The sequence below is a fragment of the Panthera onca genome, chromosome B3, assembly GCF_046562875.1.
Source record: "Panthera onca isolate mPanOnc1 chromosome B3, mPanOnc1 haplotype 2, whole genome shotgun sequence".
NCBI classification, from domain to species: domain Eukaryota; kingdom Metazoa; phylum Chordata; class Mammalia; order Carnivora; family Felidae; genus Panthera; species Panthera onca.
This window is the reverse complement of record NC_138344.1, coordinates 34,439,985-34,466,003: the sequence shown is the minus strand read 5'-3', so window position 1 is coordinate 34,466,003 and position 26,019 is coordinate 34,439,985. Positions and strand designations below refer to the sequence as shown.

General features: G+C 50.2%; 1 protein-coding gene across 4 annotated transcripts in view; it reads left to right on the top strand.

The window, feature by feature from the left end:
- THSD4 (thrombospondin type 1 domain containing 4) overlaps nt 1–26,019 on the top strand; it is a 571,917-nt gene that overhangs the window by 58,186 nt on the left and 487,712 nt on the right. For 3 of the 4 annotated variants that reach the window (XR_009606663.3, XM_060620985.3, XM_060620986.3), the window contains one exon: nt 25,439–25,806. The exons of the other annotated variant lie outside the window; for it this stretch is intronic. Coding sequence is in view for 2 of the 3 variants with exons in the window: in XM_060620985.3 (XP_060476968.1) it covers nt 25,439–25,806 (368 nt within the window). In the remaining variant the exon portion in view is untranslated. The remainder of the gene's footprint in view (nt 1–25,438; nt 25,807–26,019) is intronic. 4 annotated transcript variants of the gene reach the window in all.

Below are 26,019 nucleotides of genomic sequence, written 5' to 3'. Positions count from 1 at the left end.
TGTGCGTGTGTGTGTATGTGAGTGTGTGTGTGTGTGTGTGTGTGTGTGTGTGTCTTTAAAGCTCCCTAGAGTACTGGCTCTCAGACTATAGGCATTTCAGCATCTCCTGGAGAACTTGTTATAACACAGATGCTGGGCCCCACCCTCAGAGTTTCTGATTCAGGAGATCTGCAGGGGTAGGGGGTTGGGGGGGGGGAGGGTGCTGAAAATTTGCATTTCAGACGGTGCTGGCCCCCTGGTCTGGTCTAGGGGTCGCCCATGCTCATCCAGGCCAGGGGCTGCTGGATTGGGGGGCTCATGGTCTCTGACTGATGCCCAAATTGTCTGAGTCTATTTTGTGGAGGTGGTCCTAGGATTAGAGATACTGGACCCAGGATGGCTGTGTAACCAGCCATTCCCTTTCCCCCAACCTGAGAAGGTCACTGTGCTCCGAGGGTTCATTATCCCTCTTGTCTCGGCGGCCTGCCAGTCCCAGCCAAACGGAGTTGCCTCACAAGCTGACCTGTTTTTTGTTTGCTAAAGCTAGACATCCCAAGTGGCATTCCCCAAATCAGTGCCTTAAAAAGTCTGTCTGTTTCTGGAACTTGTGCCCCGTGTATTCATTAGAAGCAACTTCTCGGGGAGAAGAAGCTAACTTCTTCTTAGCTTTGGTTGCACTCTAGAATCACCTAGGAAGTTAAAAAAAATAAACAAAACTATTGATGCTGGGCCCCCTCGCGGCCCAGTTGGGTCAGTGTGTCTGGAGGCTGGGCCTTGTGAGCATTGCAGGTGATTCTCAGGTGCGGTCAGGAGGCCTCAGCGCTGTGCAGGCACCTCGTTAACCAGATGTCACGTGAACCCCCCACGTCTGCCTGCAGATTCCCCTTGCAGAGCGCCCCATCTCTCCCTACCCCTTCCCGCACACCTCTTCATTTTCCTGCCAAACAAAACGGAAGGGAAAGCGGCCAAAGGCCCCCTGGCACCACTGTTGTTTTGGAGGCTCCCTGATAAGAGGCCAAAATGGGTGGCGGCCGCTGTCCCAGAGCAGTCAGGGGTGTGTGTTTCTGGAGCAGCATCACAGGAACTGAACCCCAACCCGAGAGCCATTGCTTCTCCTCTGTTACCTTATCTTTTGTGAATTTGGGGATGCGTGGGGTCCCCCAGAGAGGAAGCATTTCCACGTAAAGAGTCCCCAGCTCTTAGCCCTCTAGTTTTCTCTCTCCAGTAGTGCCAGGCTCCTATTGCCACATTCACCAAGACACCCTCCCCCTCAGGGCTGCCCTCATCCTGCCCTCTTCTGAAGTCACCAGTGCCCTCCCAAAGCTCATTCTGTTTGTTCTCCCTGAATCACCCGATTCTGTTGGCCACTCTCTCCTCTCCCGGCTTCCTAACTTTTCTTCCTCCTCTGTGTCCCTTCTCTGTTTCCTTTACTAACTTCTTTGCCTTCTCTTGCCCCTTAAATGGGAGTGTGTCCCCAGGGCCGCCATCTTGGTCCCTTAGCACCTCCCTGCCCGCCTTGGGATTCCTTCCCCAGGTTCAGGGCACTGGCCTGACATATGCTGAGGCCCATTCTCCCAACAGCATCTGTAAACAGAAATGTGTTCACCAAGCCAGCCCTGTCTCCCCTATTTTTATCCCAGGCAGCACCGTCTCTTCTGACTTCCCGGGCGCGGGATCTCAGCTGTGTTGAGCTCCGTTTTCCACTCCGTAACTGCATCTGGTCCACACTGCCTTCCCGGTGCCTCTCGCCATGGCCGTCCTTGCCTTTGCCTCTGCTCCCTTGTGCTGGCTTATCGTGATAGCTTCCAGCCCCTACTTTCCAGCCTCACTCTCCTCCCGTCTGCACACGGCTCTCAGAGGCCTACGTCCAGTACACTCTTACTCCTCTCTCCGGCTGCAAACATCCAGGGAGGGTTTGCTGTGTGCCAGGCCTAGTGCTGAGCACCGTACGTCTAGTATCCATTTCAACCTGACTGCAACCTTATGAATCAGTAAACGCCTACTATCTCTCTTTTACCTGGGAGGAGACAGATTCAGAGATGCTTAGGAACCAGGCCAAGGTTCCTAACCACTGATGAGCGTCAAACAGAATGCAGACTCACTCTGGGCCCCTGATCCCTCGCTCTTAACCTCTATACCCCGCTGCCTCTCCTTTTGCCGCCAGCCCTCAGCGGCTACCCAGTGAGTGTAGAATAAAGACCAAGCTCTTTGGATCGGCCCTTGCCCACCTTTGTAGTCTTACCTTCTTTTTACTCCTGGGTCCCCAGGTCACTCACTCTTTCTCTTCTCTATGGTTTTGTCCGGCTCCTCCGTGACATCCAGTCCCCAGGGCAGCGCCACTCCCCGAGCTTAGCCTCCTTGACCTCTCCAGACCCTCTGAATTTCAGAAGCCTTTTTTGTGTGTGTGTACTTTCGTGTTTTATTTAATGCGAAACTGTTGTGGACCCCTTCTCGGGAATGTCAGTGTTGTTCTCCCGATGGGTTCTAAACCCTCGAGGGCAGGAGCTATGTCTCAGACCCGGTTCAGTCTCTGGCGGCTCCCAGCACGCTTCCTTGTGCGCAGCGCTGGTTCACATCCGCGTTGGGTCCTTTTGACATCTCTTGTCCCTTACCGCGGCCTGTGCCGGGCCACGTGAGCAAAGCCGTGAGATGCCGCCCACCCTCCGGGAGCTGCTCCGCTAAGGTGCCCTGATCCCCTCACCAGCGCTCTGCACAGCCATAATCGCTTGTTAGATTAGTTTTCCATCCTTCGTGGGAATCATTTTTCTTCATACGTTTCTGTTTTTAAAGTTTGAAGAAAATGGAGACTTGGCTGTGCACCAAGGAGGTTTAGGAGAGAAATGAGCAGTGGGGCCTCCCCAGCCAAACCTGGCTGCAAACCGCAGGAATACAAATGGCTTGTAGCGGAACGGGTGGGACTCCTGGGGGACAGGCCGCCATTGCTGCTCTGGATCAGGGCCTGGGCTTGCATGGGGAGTCTGAGCATTAGCGCACCCCCTCCGATGGGCTCCCTGCCCCGTATCTGAGGGTGAACTGAGCGTCCACAGTCAGGAAGGGCCACCTTTGCTTCAGACGGCCTCTCGCCGACTGGCACAAGCTGGGGACCCGGTTGGCAGCTTGGGACGTGCCTCGAACAGAGCTCTGTGAATTATGGTAACAAGCACTTAAACGGAATGAGATTAACCGTATTAACGCGCAGAGCGTAGAGAGCTGACATCGTGAAGTAAACAAGTTGGCACAATTGGTACAATTCTAACCATCCCTAACTGCTAGTGTCTCTAGATCCTGCACCGCCGGGACTGTGGTTCTAGGCCGGTGCCACGGAGTCTCCGGGTACCCGAAGGAACAACTGCTGGGGTTGGTAAGAATGCTTAGGGACCGTGAAGGACATTTAAAGGACAGGGGCGCCTGAGTGGCGCAGTCGGTTAAGCGTCCGACTTCAGCCAGGTCACGATCTCGCGGTCCGTGAGTTCGAGCCCCGCGTCAGGCTCTGGGCTGATGGCTCGGAGCCTGGAGCCTGTTTCCGATTCTGTGTCTCCCTCTCTCTCTGCCCCTCCCCCGTTCATGCTCTGTCTCTCTGTCCCAAAAATAAATAAAAAACGTTGAAAAAAAAAAAATTTAAAGGACATACGCAGTCTGTGTCCTGTTTCTTTCTTCCCTTTAGTAGATGATGAAAAGTGATGCCCACATCCCTTTCTCACAAGCTCAGGTTGCTTCTCATGCCACTGGCTACAAGCTGCCTCCTTTGGCTCAGGCCCAGCCAGCTACTGGCAGTGGCAGCTGAGGGGCACAGCCCGCCCATGGCCTCTGCACTGAGAGCCATGTGGAAGGGAAGGGTCTGGAAATAGTCTGCAGTTTCCACGCTCTCGGCCTAGGGGACGAATCTTCCGCTGTTTCCACGCTCTGGGCTCTGGACACCGGCGGGAGTATGAGGGGACAGTTTCCCTGTGATCCCATCCTGCTTGGCCTGTTGCCCTGCTGGGCCTGGTTTCTGTTTCACTTACTTTCTCACCGAAATCAAGGCCCGACCCTGAATGTAGGCCCCGATTGGAGAGACCCCCACAAACCCATTGAGAACCTATCAGCCCAAGGTCGCACCTACTTTTTCGTATCCTTTAAGTGCCTCAAAAGACACGCATATCTCTGCCTTCTGGACACCAGCAGTTCCTGGTCTCCCGTGACCTCCATTTCAGGGGGTTCACACTTAACACCGTTGGGTTATAAGACCCGCTGCGGCCGCTTCCCTGCAGAGGCATGGAAACCACAGATAGCTGTCCCCTTGTGGTCTGGAACCCCAATGGGAGGAGCTGCTCTGGGGAGAGGTGTAGGCCGCCAGAGGGACAGGAACAGGAACAAAACACAGCCTGGCATGCAGGAGCCCAGGATGGGGCTGGGGCTGGGGCTGGGGCTGTCCCCCCGCCATACCCAAATTGTGGATGTACTTTCCCCGCGCTGACAGGCGCTATTTTCTCCAATTAGTAAATATTTATTGACTACTTGTACGTGCAAAGTGGTTGCATTCATCCGCTGTAGAAAGGCAATAAGAATGTTTGTGAACGTACCTAACGGTACTCTCAGTCCACCCGCGACGCTAAGAAATGTTAAACTCTGTAGGTATGTATATGAAGACGTAATTCTCTACTCCAGAAGATAAAAAGACACCTGAGTGTTTCTGAGTTCAGTGAAGGACAGCCTCCCTGCTGGGGTCCGGAGTGGTTTGTAGGGCAGAATCGGGAAGGTTCAGTAGATGGAGGCAGGTAGGGAGGACATTGATCTTGTTAACTGTGGTGTATGTGGGGTGAATGGGGATGGGGAGAGACTGGGGCAAGGAAGCCGGTGGTGGGTGCGGTGGTGGTGGTGATGATGATGATTTTTTACCAATTATTGAGCAGCCCTTAGGTGCTAGATATGGTACATATATGATTTCTGTCTTACTTGATCACCCTACCGAGTGAGTAACTTTAACCAGCGAAGAAGCTCAGGCTTATCTGTGTGGAATGGCCCATCCAGAGTCATAGGGCTTATAAATGGCAGAACCAACATTTGAACTCAGCATAGCCTTCTTTCAAAGCCCAGGTTTGGGCTTTCTGTAGAAACCCAGGGGGGTTTCTGTTATGAATTTGGGAATTGAATTAGAGGAGTTATAATCAAAGGCAGGGTCAGATGGGAGAGATGATTGGAAGAATCAATAAAGCTTGAGAACTGACCGGGTTTGCAGGGCAAAGGACACACAGAGGGAAAAGTAATGACTCCATTTTGAACTTGTGGAGGTTGGCAGAAAGGCATTACAAGCCGCCAGCCACCAGAAGGAGGTGATCTTGAGGGGCTGAGGTAGAAGGTATTGAGATGAGTTTCGGAAAGGTGGCAATCAGAGAGTGACCGACATGCCAGGTAGCCATTGTCAGTCATATCCTCTGACTCACATTCTAGGCGAGCCGTCGGTATGGATGAGCAAAAACAGGAAAAAGAAAGCATCTTCTGTTGAGGGAGATTCTGGAGGAGGTAGAATGCAGGATGGCTGTAGAGGTAGCTGTCAGAGAAGCAGGAAAAGGAAAAAAAATGGTGTCATGGTGCGCACGGCAGAAACCAGCAGGGGAGTTGGTTCCGGGTGAGTTGTTGCGACTTCTACGTGTCAGAGAAGTCAAAATGAATGCCCTTGCGTGAACTTGGGAGGGCTCACTTCAACCCGCTACACATTCACTGGGAACCTTTCATATGCCCGGCCTTACATTTGGTGCAGGGGATAGAGAAAGGCAAGTCCCTGCTCTTGAAAGTCTCAGAAGACCTTCTCGACATGGACTTGAGTTGAAATGTGTCTGTCTTTCCCACCTGGCCCAAGATTGTTATTCTCTGAGCTTCTGTCTCCTTATATGTAGAATGGGCATACTAATCCCTGTCCCCAGGCAGGTATTGTTGCTGGGGGTTGTTCCGGGAATCAGAACTGATGCATGCACAACACTTACACGGTACTTGGAGCCTAATGGTGCTTGCTCGGTTACGCTAAGAACCCATAATGACAAGAGAATGAAGGGCAGTTTCTGCGGGTCTTCCTGCCAGACTCGGGGAAGCCTGCCTTCCCTGGGAGTGGCATCCTTTCCTGTGTGGTCTGGGCTGTTTAGTCAATCATGCCTGATTTCTGCAGCCTCATGTGGCTTTTCAGTACTAAAAAGAATCTCCTATTTCTAGAACTTCCCGTCCTTTAATGTGTTTTTTGGCCCGGATGTTCTGACACAGCTCTCTTTCATTTTTCTTCTCCCAGTTCAGACAGAGACCAGAGCCCCCTTCTGTTGGTTGTCACTTGGCACACCATGGGGAAGACATGGCAGATGACAGGGTCCCTAGACGGTTCCGAATGTTAAGATAGCACAGATGAGCTGGAGGCACCGTGGGCTGTGAGGACCGGCTCCTTATCCTCTGGGGGACTGGGGGCCACAGGGCTCTGGGTGTATCTGCCTGAAGGCCTTGCTGCATACCTGCTGCCTGTCTGTCCCCTCGCTAGGGACTGGGGGTGGAGAGGTGGGTAGGGAATATGGCCCTTTGGGTGTCAGGCACTCTTGGAGAGTTGATGCCACATGTAGGGCTCCCAGAGAAATCCACGCGTGACTTAGAAGCTGGAGGAAATGGGGGTGGGGGGGAAGACATCAAAGCAGAGACAGGAAAAACCACCAAAGTGTGTCCCGTGAGGCTGTCACAGGCCGTGCTCCCCAGATGCTGCCTCCTTCTCTGGCCCCTCTTGGCGGGCAGCTCTGCCCCACGCACTGGAAACCAGTCTCCCCTGGGTCTCTGTCCAGGACGCTGAGATTCTTACGTCAGGCCAGGAGGGCTTTCTGGGGTCACCTGCCCCCCCTCTCCCTCTCCCTTCCTCCCGGTTGGACAGTTGCCTCAGTTTGCCCAGATGGTTGGAGGAATGTAAACCATAGCGTTGTCGTGTCACAGAGTAGCTTTGGGCGAGGAGGGCAGTATGGATCAGAGGGCGGTCCCATCCAGGGCAAGGGGCTTGCCAGCTGACCACGGTCCACCTCTTCTACCTGGCCGGGTATCCCTAGCCCCCGAGAAGGCCAACTGGGATGTGTAGGCTCTCGGCAGAGTTAACCCTTCGGCCATGCACGCGGGGGCACCTGGCCGTCCCCTGATATGGATGACCCAGTCATGGTAAGAGCCCTGCCTCAACCACCTAATGAGAGAGCGGCATTCCTTTGCATCCCAACTGACCAGCTCCAGTCTGGGTATCTCCCCAGTTTAACCTCAGGAGGGTTGAGTTTAGTCAACTGGCACAAGAAGTTCCCCTGTTAATAGATTCACTGGAAATCCTCTGATGTGTCATTGTATTCATGGCCTTGTTTGAAATTAGCCCGTATCAACATCCGCCAGTCTCGCACGAAGAACCACCTGGCCTACACAGGCTCCTTGCCCGGGTGTCATGACCCATTAGAGGCAGGGCCAGCGGTGCGACTTGGGGTCCCCACAAGTGCACCTCCATGGTCCCGTTTGCTTTGGACTGTTTCTTTTTGGACCTTTGCTCCCTCTTGCTATGTGCCTCATCCCCTTCCTCCTCTCAGTTATAATGCGGATGGCTCTGGGGACTGGATCCTTTGGTGCTGCACATGCCGGAAATGGGCCTCTGCAGAGAAAAAGGTTGGGATGGGAGGTGTCAAGGTGTCCCTGACTTCCTCCAAGTCAGGGTTTCTCAGCCTCAGGACCACTGGCGTTTTGGGACAGATGACTGACTGGGGGGGGGGGGGGGCAGGGCGGGGAAGGGAGGGGGTGACCATGTTGTACCCTGTGGCTTGTTAGCAACACCCCTGGCATGTACCCCCCCAGATACCATCCCCCACCCCTCAGTTGTGACACCCAGAAATGTCTCCAGGCATCTCACGTCCCCCGATGGGCAGAATTGCCTCCATTGAGAACTATTGTTCTAGAAGCAGCAGCAGCGGCAGCGCATACAGGAGACACAGAGGCCTCTGGAACCTTCCCCAGGTTTCTCCTTCAGTTGGGAGTTTCAGGCACAATGCCTGTTAGGGGTGATGGAGGGTACTTCCTAGAATTCTCACCGCATCCCTGGGCCCAGCCTGCTTCTCTTTCGTTTCCGTGACTGTCCTTTCAGCCAGAAACCCCATCACTTTTCACATCGTTCTGATGCTTGCTGAGTCCCTGTTGTCCCAGACAGGCTGGTCTGCAGCTCCCTGACCTTCCATGTCAGGCTGACTCAGGGGAGGGGAGGTGGAGAGAGCAGGAGAAATCCTGGGCTGGTGTCCTGGCTCTCACTGGCGGTGGGACCTAGAGCACCTGATGTATCATGTCAGGACTCTGTCGTGCTGAGCTTGTCACATCGCCCAATGATGTTGTAGCCAGAGACCCTGAAACGCCTGGATCCTGCCTGTGGCATTCCCAAGGGAGAGAGACCCCCGAGAACATAGCAGATGGGAGACAAAATACAATGTGTCTTGTTGTAATCTATCAGTTATGACCCAGCAAGTTCTTGTGCTAAACCTCAGTGATCAAAGCCATTGTTCCAAAGGAAGAAAAGGATTAAGTTTCGAGAGTTTTATGCTTACAATAACAAAGTAATTTCTCTCTGTAAGAATGTAATTAATACAGTGTTTTTAATGGCCACAAGGTCTATTTTGGTAATATTTTCAGGCCATTGTCATCATAATCCATCGCTGTAATCAAGAAAGTCCAAAACTGAAATAAGATGGCAGGGGTGGGGGAGCACAAAATCAACCCTCAGCGCAGCTCCATTCATAACCATCACCAACAGAAGAAGAGCGAGGCGCCATGTTGGTGGCAAAGCCCCGAGCAGAGTGGTGCCATATGATGGGAGCTGCGGTTTCTCCGATGCCCCAGGCTGCCTTCCCACAGGAATCTCACCTGGCCAATATCTGTGTGATGGTGGTTGTGCTCCCTTTGAATCGTTCCTGTTACACCCAGTTCACGGTATAAAGATTTACGTTGTGAGTAAATTGCCAGAAAACCCTTTATCTGGATCAATGCCTAATGACTCCCAACGCAGAGTTCTGATGAAGCTCAAGTGTATGATACAGCTTGGCCGTGAGGCCCACCTGGTGCCTCTGACCTCTTTGAGCCCAGAGCAGTGACTGACACTCTCAAGTGGGTGCGCAGAAGATGGGGGACCCCGTGGGGTGGAGGGAACAGCCAGAAGCGTGGAGGGTTGCAAAGCGGCACCTCTGCTCACCGATAAATGTGGTCCAGTCGGCAGCTGGGATTCTAACCAGTTAGATTAGCGGACTCTCCTATGGCTATAAAATGAGGACGATGCTGATACCACAGGCTCGGGGTGTGGATGAAACGGCCTCACGCGTGGACCAGGGTAGTGTTCTCACCGTTGCACACACTGGGTCTCAAGCCTCAAGCAGCCCTGAAATCCACACCCGTCTCTAGTTTCCCCAAACCAGTACTGCCCGCACGTGGCAGAATCTGCTTGCCCTCGCGGGGTTTCCAGCAGCGCCTTTGGTCTCCCATGTAATTGACTGTGAGCATTGGAAATAGTTGTGGTTTTTAATACAGTGATATTTCCTCTTCAGAGACTCCAGCCCCTAGTCCAGTTTCAACAACTGCTAGCTTGGTCCCAAGACGTGGTTCTTGTTTCTTCCTTGTCTAATGGAGAGAGTGTTTGCATTTGCACAGGGTTTTAATGGGCTGTAAGCTGTTGGCTCGGAGAGGGATTGTTGGTTCAGAGCCAGGGAGACTTCAAATGTTTGGGGAAGCCTATGAGTGCTGCAGAGAGGGGCTCCTTCTCTGCCGAACACATGACCGGCATCAGCCTGGGCAGGTGGTGTTCCCATTCACCTGACAGGCAGGAGGAGCTCATTTAGAGGGACGGGCGCTGCTGGAGTGCTGTGTTCCCTGCCTGGGCAAAGGGGTCCAGACCAGGAAACCTTGTCTGTGAGTATCTGGGGCAGCAGTTTCACATCAAGCCAGCTACTGTAAAGAGAAGCCCTTTTTTAAAAATCATTCCAGAAACAGTGGGGGGAGCTCTCCATTCGGCTGCCAACTGGTGGTCTAGACCGTAGAGTTCTCGAGATGGAAATCGTTTCCAGAGATTTGCTCTTTCAGGCAAGACCACACCCACGCCATCCCAGAAAGATGAATCTGTTCTATTTTGAACAGCTCTGGGGAGGAGACTTTACAACCGTCCTTGGAAACAGAGTCTATTTTTAATGATGTCTGTGCTTTGCCTTCTAGCTCAAACCTCTTTAGTGGAGATCTGTTGATCTTTCTCGTTGCAAAGATCATTGTTGAGGGTGTCTCTCCTTCGACGACTTTCCTCTCTGCTTAAATCGTTTCAGCCCCAGCGCTTTTGGGGAGCAGCCAGTATAGTTCAGGCTTTCCACATGTCTCCCCCACAAGTATTTCACCAGCAGAAGAGTGTGAACATGTGCATGCATGCACACACACATACACGCCCATGTGCACATGCAGCCTTTGGGGTAGCCCAAAGCGGCCTACCACAGTCTCACAATTTCCTTGAGGTCTGCTATTCCCGTAAACATTCATGGAAATACGGCATTCTGTCCCAAAATATAAGTGATTGTTTGATTTTTTATTTATTTATTTTTTTAACGTTTATTTTTGAGAGAGAGAGAGAGAGAGAGAGAGAGAGAGAGAGAATGAATGGGGGAGGGACAAAGAGAGAGGGAGACACAGAATCTGAAGCAGGCTCCAGGCTCTGAGCTGTCAGCACAGAGCCCAATGCGAGGCTCGAACCCACGAACCGTGAGATCATGACCTGAGCCGAAGTCGGATGCTTAAGTGACTGAGCCACCCAGGTGCTCCCTGATTGTTTTATTTTTAAAACAATGCTTTAAATTACTTAACATCAGGACAAAATCCACATATACATACCTCCCTTATAAAAAATATCCTTGAGGAAATTAATAGCTCGGGAAGATGCCACATATTTTTTCTGGGGTGTCCCAGTGTCCTTGGTGCACTGCTAATAACCCCAGTTAGAGAAGCCTGGGTAGTGGCCGTCTGGACTCCTGGAGCAGGTAGATCTGACTTTGAAATCTGTTTATATTACTTCCTAGCAGCTTAACTTTAGGCAGATTCTATCAGCTTCTCAGCTAACACAGCAGGAAAGTATTTCCTCCCTGGCAGAGGTGCATTTATTCAACGACCACTGAGCACGCAGCTGGGGGTAGATGTGAAAAAAAGATCCACGAGACCCTCCCAGAAAGTGAGGCATTTCTATTCCAGGTGAGAGGAACAGACAAGAAACAAGGAAGCAAATAAGAACAATTCAGACTGTACTAACGGCTACGAGGAAAATGCAATAAGGCAATGTGTTGGTGAGGTGTATGTAGGTGGGAGCCCATATGAGCCCAACGCTAGATGCAGTGGCCAGGGAGGCCTTGTTAGGGAGGTGACGTTTGGATTAAGATTCGGTTGATAGGAGGGAGCCAGCTTTGCAGATTAGACGAAGTCAGTTAGTAAAGTGCCTGGCACATGGTAGGGACTTCGTAGACAGTCATTGCCTCCCTTTCAGGAAGTCAAAGAAATACCGTTTAAACATGGGAGGTAGAGCTTATAAGTTGTTAGAAATGACTAACGCGCAGCCAGGGAATTTAAGTGGATTCTGGACAGGATACAGTCCAGGTTTGTTCGCACCCCATCCAGAGACACCTGCTCAGTGGCGCTCCTGCAGAAGCAGAGGGCTTTTCTTGTCGCCTTCATCCCTGGGGCCCTGATTATCAGCATCTTTTTCTTTGGTGGAGAAGCCTAAGTTTTCTTTTTCTTTTCCTTTTTTTTTTTTTTCTTAAATGGTCATTTATTTATTTCGAGTGAGAGAGATTGAGGGAGCACGCACGTGCCTGGGAATGGGAGAGGGGCAGAGAGAATCCCAAGCAGGCTGCTCACTGACAGAGGGCTTGAACTCACAAACCGTGAGATCGTGACCCGAGCCGAAATCCAGAGTCTGATGCTTAACCGGCTGAGCCATCCAGGTGCCCCAAGAAGCCTAAGTGCTCTGCTCGCCTGTTGCCGTCACCTGCTCCCATGGAGCATGTAAATAAGATCTTCACCATCTTAATAAAATAGTAGCAGGTTTGAGTTGTAACCTATTGAACATAGGTGAAGAACTGGTATAATGATTGTCTCCTTAAAGAGCCGTTATATTGGGCAAGACAGCTGTCTCCTAAAATGTACCAGCTTCTTTTCTGAAGTATTTTTCTTGTACATATATAAATTGTAACAACCAAACCCTAAACCAACAACTGTGTAGGAGTTTACGGTTTACAAAGCCCTTTGGTACCCAGGATTTGGGTCTTCAAATAGCATTCTTGAGAATTAAGCACCATGGGGCAGAGAGAAGAGTCTGAGGTTTGGAATCAGCCCAACGCTTACTGGGGTCAAATCCTGGCTCTGAGCCTCATCAGTTCATTTTTCTTTAAAATGAAAATGTTTTATAAGCTGAGGCCCCATGGCCTCCTGGAGTCTGGGATATGTTAGATTGTTATTATTATTATTATTATTATTATTTGTTTAGGATATTGATTTTGATGATAACCTAAAAATATTAACTTGTCTATTATAGATAATCTGAATGGCAATTCCTTAACCAAGTACCTCCATTTCGGTGAGAATCCATAAAAAAAAATGGGGAAAATGATGGGGGGCCTGGGTGGCTCAGGCGGTTAAATGTCCGACTTCGGCTCAGGTCATGATCTCACGGTTTGTGGGTTCGAGCCCCGCGTCGGGCTCTGTGCTGACAGCTCGGAGCCTGGAGCCCGCTTCGGATCCTGTGTCTCTTTCTCTCTCTCTCTGCTCCTCCCCTGCCCGTACTCCGTTTCTCTCCCTCTCAAAAATAAATAAACATTAAAAAAAATTTTTTTATAAATGGGGAAATTGAGATACCATATGGGGTCCCAGTCGTCAAAGACCCCTTCTCCCGTAGAGGTCAGAAACATGTCCACCTTCTGTTATCTTGCGTGGGTTCTGTCTCTTGTTACCCAACTCGTAGTAGCTTATTGGCAGCAAATGTGTTGGTACACCGTAGTGACCCGTTTTCGTTAAGCAGCGTTTAAAATTGTTTAGGCTTCTAGCTTGGCACATCAACATTGTGGATTGGTGGCTTAAAACAAGCTCACTTTTCAAAAGGAAAAATAACTCAAATTACGGTCCATTGTGCTCAAATTCTCATTAACCATCAATCACATTAAATTAATATTCTTTTTTTTTAATGTTTATTTAGTTTTGAGACACAGAGAGAGAGGGAGACAGCGTGAAGCGGGGAGGGGCAGAAAGAGAGGGGGACACAGAATCTGAAGCGGTCTCCAGGCTCTGAGCTGTCAGCACAGAGCCCTATGCAGGGCTCAAACTCACGGACCATGAGATCATGACCTGAGCCGAAGTCGGATGCGTAACTGACCAAGCCAACCAGGCGCCCCTTAGATTAATATTCTTGATTTGAATTTTTTTTTTGGTTGTAAGTTTTGTAGTTACTCCATTTGTAAATCAGCGTACAAAATTTATACCTGGTTTTGTTTCACAACTTGGGGTGTAGGGCACATAAAAACAGAAATTATAAGCGTGCCTCAAATGCCGTGGGTACTTACAGGACAGAGGCATTGTCCTTGCCTGGGGAGTTCAGGCAGTCTGCAGAGAGGGCGTAATCTTCAGTAGGCCTTGAAGAACGAGCAGGAATTTCTCAGGTAAAGTAGGGTTAGGGTGAGGGAGGGCTTTTGAGGCCAGTGACATGGGTTGTAGGAGGCACAGAGTGGTGTAAAGGCTTGGTGTGGTTGAGTGAGAAGTTAAGAATAGGAGTGCTGGCAGGGGAGGTTGTGGGGACCAAAAAGTAAAGGGCAGTGTCAGCCGGGCAGGCTGGCTGGATTGAGTCCTGGAAGCAGAAGGGAGTTCAGGGAGGTCAGTGAACATGGGACTTGGATGATGTGATTTTTTAAGAATGTAATTCTGGAAATAGTGTGAGAGGGGGTGTTGCATGGATAGAGACCAGCTAAGAGCAAATGGGAGTGAGGCTTTGGCCCAACTATGGGCTGTGAGGATAGACAAAAAGGGACAGAATCCGGAGATGGTTCTGTGGTAAAAGTGCCCGAATCGTGTGCCCGGTTGGAGGAAGGGAGTACTGGATGGGACCACATCTGGATGAACCGGAAGACGGAGTGGGTATTCAGGTCCCCGTTACATGACATATTGAGTACGGAAAGCCCATGCATCATCCTGGTAGATATGTCCGGTCGGTTACTGGGAATGTAAATCCGGAGCTTGGGAGTATCTTAATAAGGGGGATGTCAACGTGAAGATTATTGCCGATGCTGCAGTTTATTTCTCTGTAAGAAGCTTTGGATAAGATTGGAAGGCCTATGATGGAACCTTAACACCCGAGGAGCAGAGAGAAGAGGGGAAGCCAGCAGACAGAAGAAGAGCTATCCGGACAGAAGAGGATGAGACCGCTAAAAGTTTAGGAGGAAACCAGGACAGTATGGTGTCCTGGAGTCAAGGAGAGAGAAAGTACCAACAAGCAGGAGATAGGGGATCAAATACTGAGTGCATGACTTTGAAGAGATGGGAGAACTGTCCTGTGGATTGCCAGCCTCTTGTCATGAAGGCACATGGAACATTTAGGCATCAGAGACCAGCCAAGTGGCTGAACAGCCAGGACGTGGGCTGCGAGACAGAGGAAGTGTTTGACATTTAACAAAGCAAATGGGCAGGAAACCAAGCAGTTGGTACATTTGTCACTCATTCATCCACCCATCTGATCCACCCGTCAGATATTTCCTGAGGGCCTGCCAGGTGACAGACTCTGTATGAGGCACTGTTAGCGTAGATGGAACACAAAGAAGACATAATCCCTGCCTTGGGGAGCTCCAAGTGTTGTTGGGGAGATGGTTGTATACACAGATAATTCTAGTGCCAGGTGGTAAGTGCTACGGAGAGATGTGGTGATGGCCCTGGAGCATGAGACAGAGAGACCATTGGACCTGGATGCTGGTCTTCAAAACTTGGACCTGGTTGGAGTTGAGTAGGAATTCACAGGAAGAGGAGAAGGGGAGAAGGGAGAGAACATTTGAGTCACAGCACAGCAGGATGCAGGCTGGAGGGGAGAAAGGGCACATCCTACGTTATGCATGGTGTGAGTGTTGGGGGTCAGAGGGGGAGCAGTGGTAGAATTCAAGCCAGAAAGGACGGGTGAGCATAGGTGATGAAAGGCTTGGAGTGCCATGGTAAAGAATAAGTTTGCACCTCATCTTTGGGAGAGTGAGAATTCAAGAGACATTGGTAAGCAACAGAGTGACACAGTAGGGCTAGATTTCAAGAAAATAGCCTTGATGGCCAAGGGAAAAACTGAGGCGGGCAATCTGGGTAGCGCCCCATCTCAGTCCATCTGCAGCATCGTTCACCGGCAAAATATTCATAGAACACCTACTGTGTGCTCCGCTCTGTGCTGGGTGCTGACATATCCCAGGAAAATGCTTTTGAATCGCCTGCCTTTGAAGAGCCTGCTGGCTGTCGACCCAGATGCAGATGGCCAAATCACCAGGCGGAATCCTCCGCTGGAAAGTTGCTGATCCCCAAGTCAACCTCGGGGCCCAGAAGCCGCCACTCTTTATCGTGTGCATTACTCATTATTTTGACTGCCCTGGTTGGCTGGGGTTGTAGATAGGCAATCGCTGTTGAGAGCATGAGGCCAAACGGACCAGCCACCAAACAAAACACACACACACAGGCACTGTGCACAGACATCTGCTTCTGTTTCCCGGGTAACTGCGCAGCAACACGGGGCAGACTTCGGTACCCGGCACATGCTCTGTGTTATTTTCTAGTTACAACTGAGGACAATTTCCATGTGGCTGGTGATGAAAGAGTCAGGTCAATTTCATAAGGGGGGATTGTTTCCGATTATGCAGATCACATCCAAATATTTACCTCATTCCATCATTTTGGCTGGGCCCTGCCTTTGAATATCATGGAAATGCATCCAGGCCTCTTGTGCACTGCACTTAGGGAAGATATTCTGCGCTTACAGGCTGCCCTTGGCTGGCCGTGGGGAGCCCTGGGCACGACCTGTGAGATTGCCTCCCTGTGTCGGTGTCCTTGAAGCGAATCAGTACGTGGCAAGGAATGGAAGAGCTCCTCCAGGAAAAATCAGAGCCTGTTAGCACTGGAAGGGACCCCGGCCCTCATCAAGCCCAACGGGCTCATTTTACTGATATGGAAACTGAGGCCTAGAACCGCAGGTGGACTTGCCCCAAGTCACAGAGTGAATAACAGCAGACTTGGGACGAGAACACAGGGGCCAGTCCTGGGTTTCCCACGAGTCTTCCCTTCCTCTCCTTTCATCTTTCCGTACTTGCCGTTGCCGTCATACTTCTGATGTTAAAAGCACGTTTCAAATGGAGTCTGCTTTGTAACACGTGAATCCTGTATTAGGCGGTTATCGTCTGTGAATATTTTCCTGTCTCATATGATAAAACTCCAGGCTGGCCTCAACCTGAATGGCTGGAGTGAAAGACGTAGGCCAAAGAGCAGGCAGTTTAAGGGTAATAAAGTAATGTGGCCAGAACATTTTGGGATTAAGGAAGTAGCAGTGAATGGTGGAGGTCCAATTCCTCGAGGGTGAGCTCAGGTGAGTGCTTCCTTGTTTGAGTCTCACCTAGGGGTGTTCAGTGGCCAGTGATTCTCCAACCAGAGGACGCATTCAAATCACTGGGGAAGTTTGTTTAAAACTCATATTCCTGGGCCCCACCCTAGAGGTTCTTCTTCACTAGGTTTGGCATAAGAGCCAGGAATCTGCAAGTGTCACTAGATGCGAGTGAGGTTGGTTGTGTCGTAGATACCTTGTGGGTCACACATGGAGAAACTACACAGGCCAGGAGTCGGAGGGCAAGGGTATGTCCATGTTCTGCAGTGTTTGGGCCAGAATATGTACTCAACGTCACATATGTGGGCGAATATGGAAGAGTTTTGATGTGTCTGAGATTATTTACTTAAGGATTCACCAACTAGAAGGACACAGGATTGAGAGAGAGCCTTAGGGCCAGCAGACAGAGCTGGAATGGGCAGAGCAACCCAGCTCACGCCTGCTTAGCTTTTGGGTGACTGCATGTCAACGGGTCATGCTTTAGCATGGGCTTAGCATTTCTCTTTCCACATATCTCTGTCTCTCCCTTGGCCTCCGCTGACTTCTCCTTTGTTATGGCTTTGTGCAGGTGTAGCCTTTTAACTGTTCTGAAATGCATTTGTAGAACTCATTTAGATATAAATTACCCAGTGGGGGATTCTGATGCAATGGTCAAGGTGAGCCTGTTTTGCTCCGGTCTCCTCTATCTGTAAGGTTCTCACTTTGGTCTCATAGCTGCTGGCATGGACGTTATGCTCAGAGGTAAGATGAGAGGACCTTTACAGTGTATTGTGTCAGAGTCAAGATAGGTGTTTGAGATGGAAGGTTGAATTTATGTCTTGGAGAAAACCATGGTGGTGGTCCTTCATTTAGATCTGGTATGGGTTTGGAGTTTTGTGTGTGTGTGTGTGTGTGTGTGTGTGTGTGTGTGTGTGTGTGTTTTATCAAAGTGCACCTCCCTCCCCATGCTCCCACACAGGGTCTCAGGTAACAAATGTCCCAGCTGAGCTGCCAGCTGTATGTTCCTGCTCTCGTTTGCTCTCAGCTCTCCAAAACTTTGCTCTCTGGGCTCAATATCCAAGGTGTATTTTCGTAATGTTTGCTTTAGGGTGTCGACTTGGTTATGTGGCTAAAAGCAAACCTACTTTTTCCAGTCTCTTCTAGAACGAGACTTTAGAATTTCAGACTTTGCATGTGACTCGTTTTCTATGAAGAACAGATGCTGGGTTTAATTTTGTAGAAAGAAAATTAGAAACCAGTGAAATCTTACATGATTTTACATTCGTACCGAAACCAAATACATTGAAAACATTTAGAGCTGTGTTCCTAGTTACAGATCTGCTGATGGCGATGAGAAATTCTCGGGCTTTCTCTGACAAGGACTACCACCGACTCTTGGGTTACTCCTCTGTGTCTCCCACCCTGCACAATCTGCTCGGAATCTTTCTTCATTGAGTCAATTTTCATTTATTTGTTTGTTTATTTATTTATTTATTTAACATTTATTTATTATTGAGAGACAGAGAGAGACAGAGCATGAGCAGGGGAGGGGCCGAGAGACGGGAAGACACAACCTGAAGCAGGCTCCACGCTCTGAGCTGTCAGCATGGAGCCCAACGTGGGGCTTGACCTCACAAACCGCGAGATCTTGACCTGAGCTGAAGTCGGACGCTTAACCGCCAGAGCCACCCAGGCACCCCAATTTATTTGTATTTATTGAGCAAGCAATATTGTAACCATCACTGAACTTTTTTTAAATTACAAGAAAACTTACCCTGGGTCCAACTTCAGTAACACGTCGTATGTTTTCATTTTTCCACGTCCCCTTCCAGGCTTTGTTTATTATATGCCTACAGAATCTTTACATCATTATAATCATGGTATAGTTGCAAGTTTCTATTTGGTACTTTTCACTTAATATTATATTCCAAGGCTGTTTCCATATCGCTCTGTATTGTTCATGATTATGGTGTTTCACTGAGTCTATCAAGCCCTAGTTTGTTTGGCCATCCTAAGGGGCATGTGTTCATCCCCCTTAAAAAAACTATGATGAAATACGACAGCCATTGCTGCTTGGATTATCGCTTACCCTATTCTTCTCTGAGCTCCCACGCCGTCCCTGTGAACCTCCTATTCCAACAGTCCATCCTGTTTTAGGGAGACCTTGGTTCTCTGGTTATGCAGACTGTGGTCAGCTGTTGTCTCCATGAATCCTGTAGTCCTGGACTCCCCTAACCCCGAGGCTTCTAGTCATCCCAGTCGCTGCTTTCTGGCCTCCAAATCCCGTGCCAAAGGCAGACCCAGTTAACTTCACATTATTTTGGTTACCACACTTTATATGATAATGTTTGTAACCATTTAGATATTATTTAGAGTTCTTCACTGCAAGCAACGGAAGCAGGTGGGCATTGAGGCATGCCAGAGAGCAAAAGAAATGGTCTCAGAGAATAAACAGTGGGGTCAGGAAGAAGGACTCGAAGCCATTTGTGGTCTCTTGGCCCCTTTACTGGCTATTCAGATTTCAGGGAGGGAGCGTCCAATTGGCCCACATTGCTTACCTTGGCTTCAGCTGGCAGGGCCCCTGAATACATTCCCACCACACTTCATTCAGTGTGGAGGGGTGATTTCCTAAAGGACCCAGGGAAAGGGGAATGACTGCCAGGCTGCCCTACACACACGTCTTACTGTTGATACACATTTACACAAAAATCCCTGCCTAACATTAACTTCCGTACGACGGATCCCAAAATGTTGTTAGTTACAGCATCCAGCTCCAACCCCAGAGTCTTTGGGGGATTTCAATTCTCCCTCTGGTTCGGCAACCACCTCGTCTTTTGCATGGCTCAAGTTGAGTTCAATAGGAATGTAGCTTCCCTGACTCTCTCACTTCTCGGAATGGCTTCGCCTTTCTCTGCTCCCTGGCTCATGCCCCAGTCTGACTATTTAGAGAGGCACCATAATATCAAATAGTTGCTTCTAAGTGAGAAGGGGGATATTAAAAGGTTTGGGGGATTTTATCCAAAATACACATTTCTCCCTTGACCCCTGCCTCACTCCAGGCAGGACACATCATTGTCTCTGGGGGAAGGGGCATAGCATGGCATGTGTACTTCAAAAAGCTTCTCTTTTAATTCTGTTATCTTACCCCTACACCCACCCTGGAACCTCCAGTGGAATAGACCAAGCACCAGTTTGGTTTGGGGATTAGGTATGCTTCCAACACAGTATAAAACTTTGACTGCTAGGCCGCCTGGGTGGCTCAGTCGGTTGAGCGGCCAACTCTTGATTTCAGCTCACGTCATGATCTCATGGTGTGTGGGATCGAGCCCCGTGTTGGGCTCTATGCTGGCGGCACGGGGCCTGCTTGGGATTCTTTCCTCCTCTCTCGCTGCCTCTCCCTGGCTCTGTCTCTCAAAATAATTAAATAAACATTAAAAATTTTCAAAAATAAAATACAACTGTGATAGGTATTGCAAAGTTCCCTCCCAAAGAAGTTGCCCCTGTTTAGCGTCCCACCAGCAGTGAACGTTCTTACCCTATCATATCAATCTTGCCATCCTTTGTATTCTTTGCCAATCTAACAGGTACAAATTGGAATTCTCTTGTTTTATTCTGTTGCTGCATTTGTTTGATTGTATGTGATGTTAAACAGTTTTCAAATATTGTATTGACTTCCCTGTTGTATTGGTCAGCCTGAGTTGCTGTAACAAAATACCATTGAGTAGGGGGCTTAAACACTAGGCATTTATGTCTCACAGTTCTGGAGGCTGGGAAATCCAAGATCAAGATTTGGTTGCCCGTGAAGGCTCTCTGTCAGGCTTACAGACACTGGCTTGTCACTATGTCCTCACATGCTAGAGAGAGACAGAGAGAGAGAGAGAGATTCCTGGTCTTTCTTGCTCTTCTCATAAGAACATGAGCCCTATCATGGGGTCTCACCAACATGACATCATCTAAACCTCATTAACTCCCAAGGCCTCACCTCCAAATACCACCACGTTGAGGGTTAAGGCTTCAACATTTGAATTTTGAGGGGGACACATTCAGTCCCTGATGACTGTAAACCACATGCTTATGCCCTTTGTCCTTATTTCCGTTGGCTTGTTCATGTTTTCCTTACTGATTGGTTAGCCATCTTTGTAAGTGAGGAAAAGACAGCAGTTTAGGGTGTATTTTAGAAGCGCCTCAGGTTTTCTGCTTCAGTCTTAACATGTCATGTGTATCCTGGGGAAGGAGCAATGTGCCGGCAGATTACAAGCCTTTAAGTTTCGATTCCTTCTTTGTTCTGGCCTCTCATCATGATTTAGTCTTTGGTTTTGATGCTTGTCCCTGACTAACAGAGGTCCTGTTAGTTAGTCGTGATTTTAGGAATACTGTGTCTCAGGGTACTTGAAAGTTTTCCCGTCTTGTGTCACAGAAAACTCCTTGACTATGGGGAAACAAGGAGGGAGCAGGTCACCGGGAGGGTTGGGAAGAGTACGGGGAGGATAGGAGTTTGGTGCTCTCAGGGGTGCTGTCACCTCCAAAGCCCCCTTCCCTTTATTTTTTCTTTGTTCTTTCTTCCTTTCTTTCTCTTTCTTTGTTTCCCCCCTCCCTTCCTTCCTTTTGTTTTTCTGTCTCTTTTTTCTTTGTTTCTGGCTGCATAGTATAAAAATCCAATTTTGGAGTATGTGGTCGGATTCCCACCATGGGGACTGAGATGGAATTTAAAGTCACTCACCATAATTCAACTATAAATTAGAGAATTCTTGTGAATAGAATTGGCTGGAATGTGGTTTCGTGTTTTCTTCCCCCAGGGACCCTGCCCAGTTTGGCAATGGGAAGCTAAATTCAGGGTGGGATTAGTTCTAGGAAGTGGCTTTTTAGTATAGTTGCATGTCTAATCCCAATGTTAGTGACAGTGCCTTCCTTATCAACGTTAATAAGAACCCAGGAGGCCGTGGATAACTGAAGTCCCGCAATGTGTCAGACACATCCTTCTGCCTTTGCTTGTTTATCCCAATTATCCTGCTAGAACTATCAAAGTGGATTTATTTCTACGCATTTTCCCCTTCTATTTTCCACCAAAAGCAGGCAGAAAGGCAACATGCTGCAGGGGTGTGGGGGGGGGAAGAACCCTGGAACAGGAGTGAGCAGGCCTCAGTTTCAGTCCTGTCTGTGCCCCTTACCAGCCTGAGACTGGGCAAGCCATGTAGCCTCTAGAGGCCTCACTTGTTCCATGTAGAGGGGACAAAATAATACCAACCTGTCAGGGTGGCTGAGGGGCCCTGTAAAGTGTAATGTGAAGCTAAGTGGTGCCTAGGCCGTAGAGCCTATCCCTACCCAGGGGGTTTGCACAATGCCAGACCCAGAAAAGGTGCTCAGAAAATGCCTGTCCGCTCTTCTTCCTTGTCCTGAAAGTACTAAACACTGTATTCGTTTCCTTGGGCAGTTGTAACAAATCACCATAAACTTGATGGCTTGAAACAACAGAAATTTCTTCCTCACAATTCTGGAGGCCAGAAGCTCAAATTCAAGGTGTTTCCAGGGCCCCCACTTCTTCCAGTTACGGGGGGATAAATCCTTCCTGCTTCTTTCAGCTTGTGATGGCTCCCTGCATTCCTGCTCATGGCTCTATCTCTCCGGTCTGCCTCGGTGGTCACGTGGCCTCCTTCCCTCTGCGTTTTCTCCTCTGTGTCGGGTGAGAACATTTGTCATTGAATTTAGGGCCTGCCTAGAAAATCCAGGATGTTCTCATCTCAATCAGTATTATAGAATGAGCCTCTTGCCAAATAAGGTCATATTCACAAGTTTTGCCGGGTTAGGGCACGGACGTGCCACCATTCAACCCACTACAAGCACTTCAGGGATTATGTTAAGTATCAAGACTGTGGCCTGATTAAGCACATTTTTTCCCAGCCACCTGAGTGAATCCACGATCAGTTTGATATTAAGAAATCAGGGCAGGGGCGCCTGGGTGGCTCAGTCGGTTAGGCGTCTGACTTCGGCTCAGGTCATGATCTCGAGGTTCATGAGTTCAAGCCCCGCGTCAGGCTCTGTGCTGATGGCTCAGAGCCTGAAGCCTGTTTCAGATTCTGTGTCTCCCTCTCTCTCTCTCTCCCCCGTTCATGCTCTGTCTCTGTCTCAAAAATAAATAAACGTTAAAAAAAAATTAAAAAAAAAAAAAAAGAAATCAGGGCACGTAAGAGAGGAGAAAGAACAAAAGCTTGTGTTTTTTCCTTTTAGTTTGTATTTATAAACAGGCAAAAAGCCTTCTCTCCTGGGTCCCCAATTTAGTAACGATGAGTTGAGTGTATTCACTATTCATGTACCCATTCACCCGCTGCTGCTCACGCACTGGCCGTGTGGAACTGTAGCCCTCCTGTCACAGAACCTTCTGTCTTGCCCTTGCTCTGACTCCGTCTCCCACTGGCTCCACCCCATGTTACCTCCAACCTCCTGCCTTGGCTCTCTGAACATGGCTCCCAAAGGCTGGCTGGGTGACATCCACCTCTGGGCTTCACCCTCTGATTAGATGCTTATTTGCTCCCTGGGTTCCCTCCGCTCTGTGTCATCCTGCCATCGTTGCTCCCTGAACCTTCAGGAACCCAACTTGAGCTGCAGATGTCATCCACAGACCACTCTGCCCTGGAATGTAGTTGAAGGAAAACGGCCTCAATTAAACGAGCCCCAAGGCTTCCGGGTGACTGATTACCTGGGGACAAGGACTCTAACCAAGGGCTAAGCCCTCACTTTTAGTGACTACAGTGCCAGCCACAGCAGTGATTAAGGTTTCCTCCTCAAGTCCTCACAGGCCCCCTCTGAGGTCATCTTAGCTCCACCTGTCATTTCCATGTGGTGTGAAGGAGCTCAGTCTTCTTGGATTTGTGCCACACAAAGGGGAGGATGGTCCCTGGACCTTCTCACTGCTCAGGGGTACTGTGGGGACAGAGGAAGAACACAACCATGAAAAGTGTTTGAGCTTTGGGCCAAAAAATGCTTCCAAAACCAAGATCTAAAACAACAACAACAACAACAACAACAACAACAACAACAAGCTGAGTTAATCATGGCTTTTTGCACTTAGGATGGAAGCATGAGGTTCACTGAAAAACTCATGTTCTAAAGAAAGTCATGGTGTTGGTCAGTGTCCCACATTAGGACTGGGACTTGGAAATTGAATAGACTGAACTCCAAACCCTGCTGTGGCAACGTGACCCGGGCAGGTCACATCTCTGAGCCTTAGTTGGGAAACCACACCTCTGAGAGGGCCGGAGATTACATGTGTTAACCTGGTATTGAGTGGGCACCTGAGTATTACAGCTATTACTGTGATTCCTTCTCTGAGGCCGCCTTTTTATTTGTTTGTTTGATTTTATTTTTTTATGTTTATTTATTTTTGAGAGAGAGAGATTGAACATGAGCTGGGAGGGGCGGGGGGGGGGGGTTAGAGAGAGAGAGAGAGAGAGAGAGGGAGGCACAGAATCTGAAGCAGGCTCCAGGCTCTGAGCTGTCAGCACAGAGTCTGACGGGGCTGAAACCCACAAACCACAAGATCATGACCTGAGCCGAAGGTGGACACTTAGCTCACTGAGCCACCCAGGCACCGCTTCTTAATTTTTTTTTTAATTAATTTTTTTTTTTTTTTTTTTTTTTTTTGAGATAGAGAGGGCGCAAGCTGGGAAGAGGGGCAGCGGGAGACAAGAGACTCCTAAGCAGGCTGCACGACACGGGGCTGGATCCCGTGACCCTGGGATCATGACCTGAGCCGAACTCAAGAGTCAGATGCTCAGCCCAACTGAGCCAATCAGGCACCCCCTCTGAGGCCTTCTGAATCCCTCTCCCCTCCCCACCCCAACCAGCCAGAGAAGCCAGTCCCCCCAGGAGCCTCCCCCAGTCTTGTGCTAGCTGCACAGTGCTCTTCTGCTGGGTCTAGGCCATTTGCGTGGAGCTGGGGTGCTTTCCTCCTGGTTCTCGGGGCCTAGCTCAGCATGGGCATTTAGCTGGTGCTCAGAGCATGTCTGCACCATGAAGGAACACTGCGTACCCGCCCCGCCTGCCGCGCCCGGCATCGCTGTTCTCTGTGAAATGATGGGTTAAATGAACAGGAGTGTAGAATCACCCTCTAGGTTAGAACTTTGAAACTTTCCGACATTTCTGACTTCCGATTTACTATGGAAGCAGGAAAATCACCACTTTAGGCTTACCAACAAATATGTATTTAGTGCCAGGCTCCCTGCTACGCACATGGAAGACCTGACTTAAATCTCCTTACATGCCTGTGAGGTAGAACACAGGCCCCCTTCCTAGTCACACTGCTAGAAGTGGTGGCAGGGATGTGACCCTAGGCGCCTGGCTCTAGGGCAGGGCCTCTAACTTGCGGTGTCCCCAGTGCCGGGACTGCACGGAGACTGGGCCACGCGGCCTCTCCAGCAGCTTAAGGGAAGTCCGGTCCCTCTGGCCTGAATCCCGAGGACCTAAGTTGGAGGTTAAGGGGCACTCTTGAGGGATAAGCCTCAGTAAGAGAGAGGGTGCCACACTGAGCTCTCCAAGGTCATGGCACCGGAAGCGAGGACCGAGTTATGTATGTGAGCCTTAGGCAGGTCTACCTTTGTGTGTCCCTTCCAACATAAAAAAAAAAAAAAAAAAAAAAAAAAAAAGTTGGAGTTATATTTTATGAGTGCATTGGTATAAGGCGAATATAACCTAGGCTGGATTACAGTCCCCTCGTTCTTCTGATTTGAAAACCAGCCCTGTGCCTACTAGTGCCTAACGGATAACGCTTTCTGGTTACCCAGAGCCTCTGGGGGGGGGGGGGGGGGGTGAAGCAGGAGCTAGTGTTCGGGCCCCCTAACCGGCCTCTTGTCTCCGCAGGTCCCGCAGCGGATGGCGGCGGCCCAGGGCGCCCCCGAAGACGGCGGCGGCGGCGGCCAGGGCGTGTGGGGCGCCTGGGGGCCCTGGTCCGCCTGCTCGCGCAGCTGCAGCGGCGGCGTGATGGAGCAGACGCGGCCCTGCCTGCCCGGCTCGTCCCGCGCGCGCGGGGCCCTGCGGCCCGGGGCGCCCCCGCGCGCCTTCGCGGGCCACGTGGTGTCGGCCGTGCGCACGTCGGTGCCGCTGCACCGCAGCCGCGACCGCGGGGAGCCGCGCGCCCCCGCCGGCCCCGACGCCAGCCGCCAGGGCCCGGGGCCGAGGGGCAGCCGGCACCCGCAGGCGCGGGGCCGCGACCCCACGGCGGAAAGAAGGTACGCGCGCGCCCGCCCCTGCCCCCCGTTCCCGCCCCTCCCGCAGCCCCCACCCCTGCCCCTACCCCGACGTGCCGCGCGCTGCCCCGCGCCACCCATAGCATCGCGCGGTCAATGCGTCGCTTCTGCCGGCCGGGGAGGAATTCTTGGCTCCGCGTATTTCCTTTCATCTTTTGATTTATTTTGCAGCCTTCTAGAGCGTTGAGGCCACTC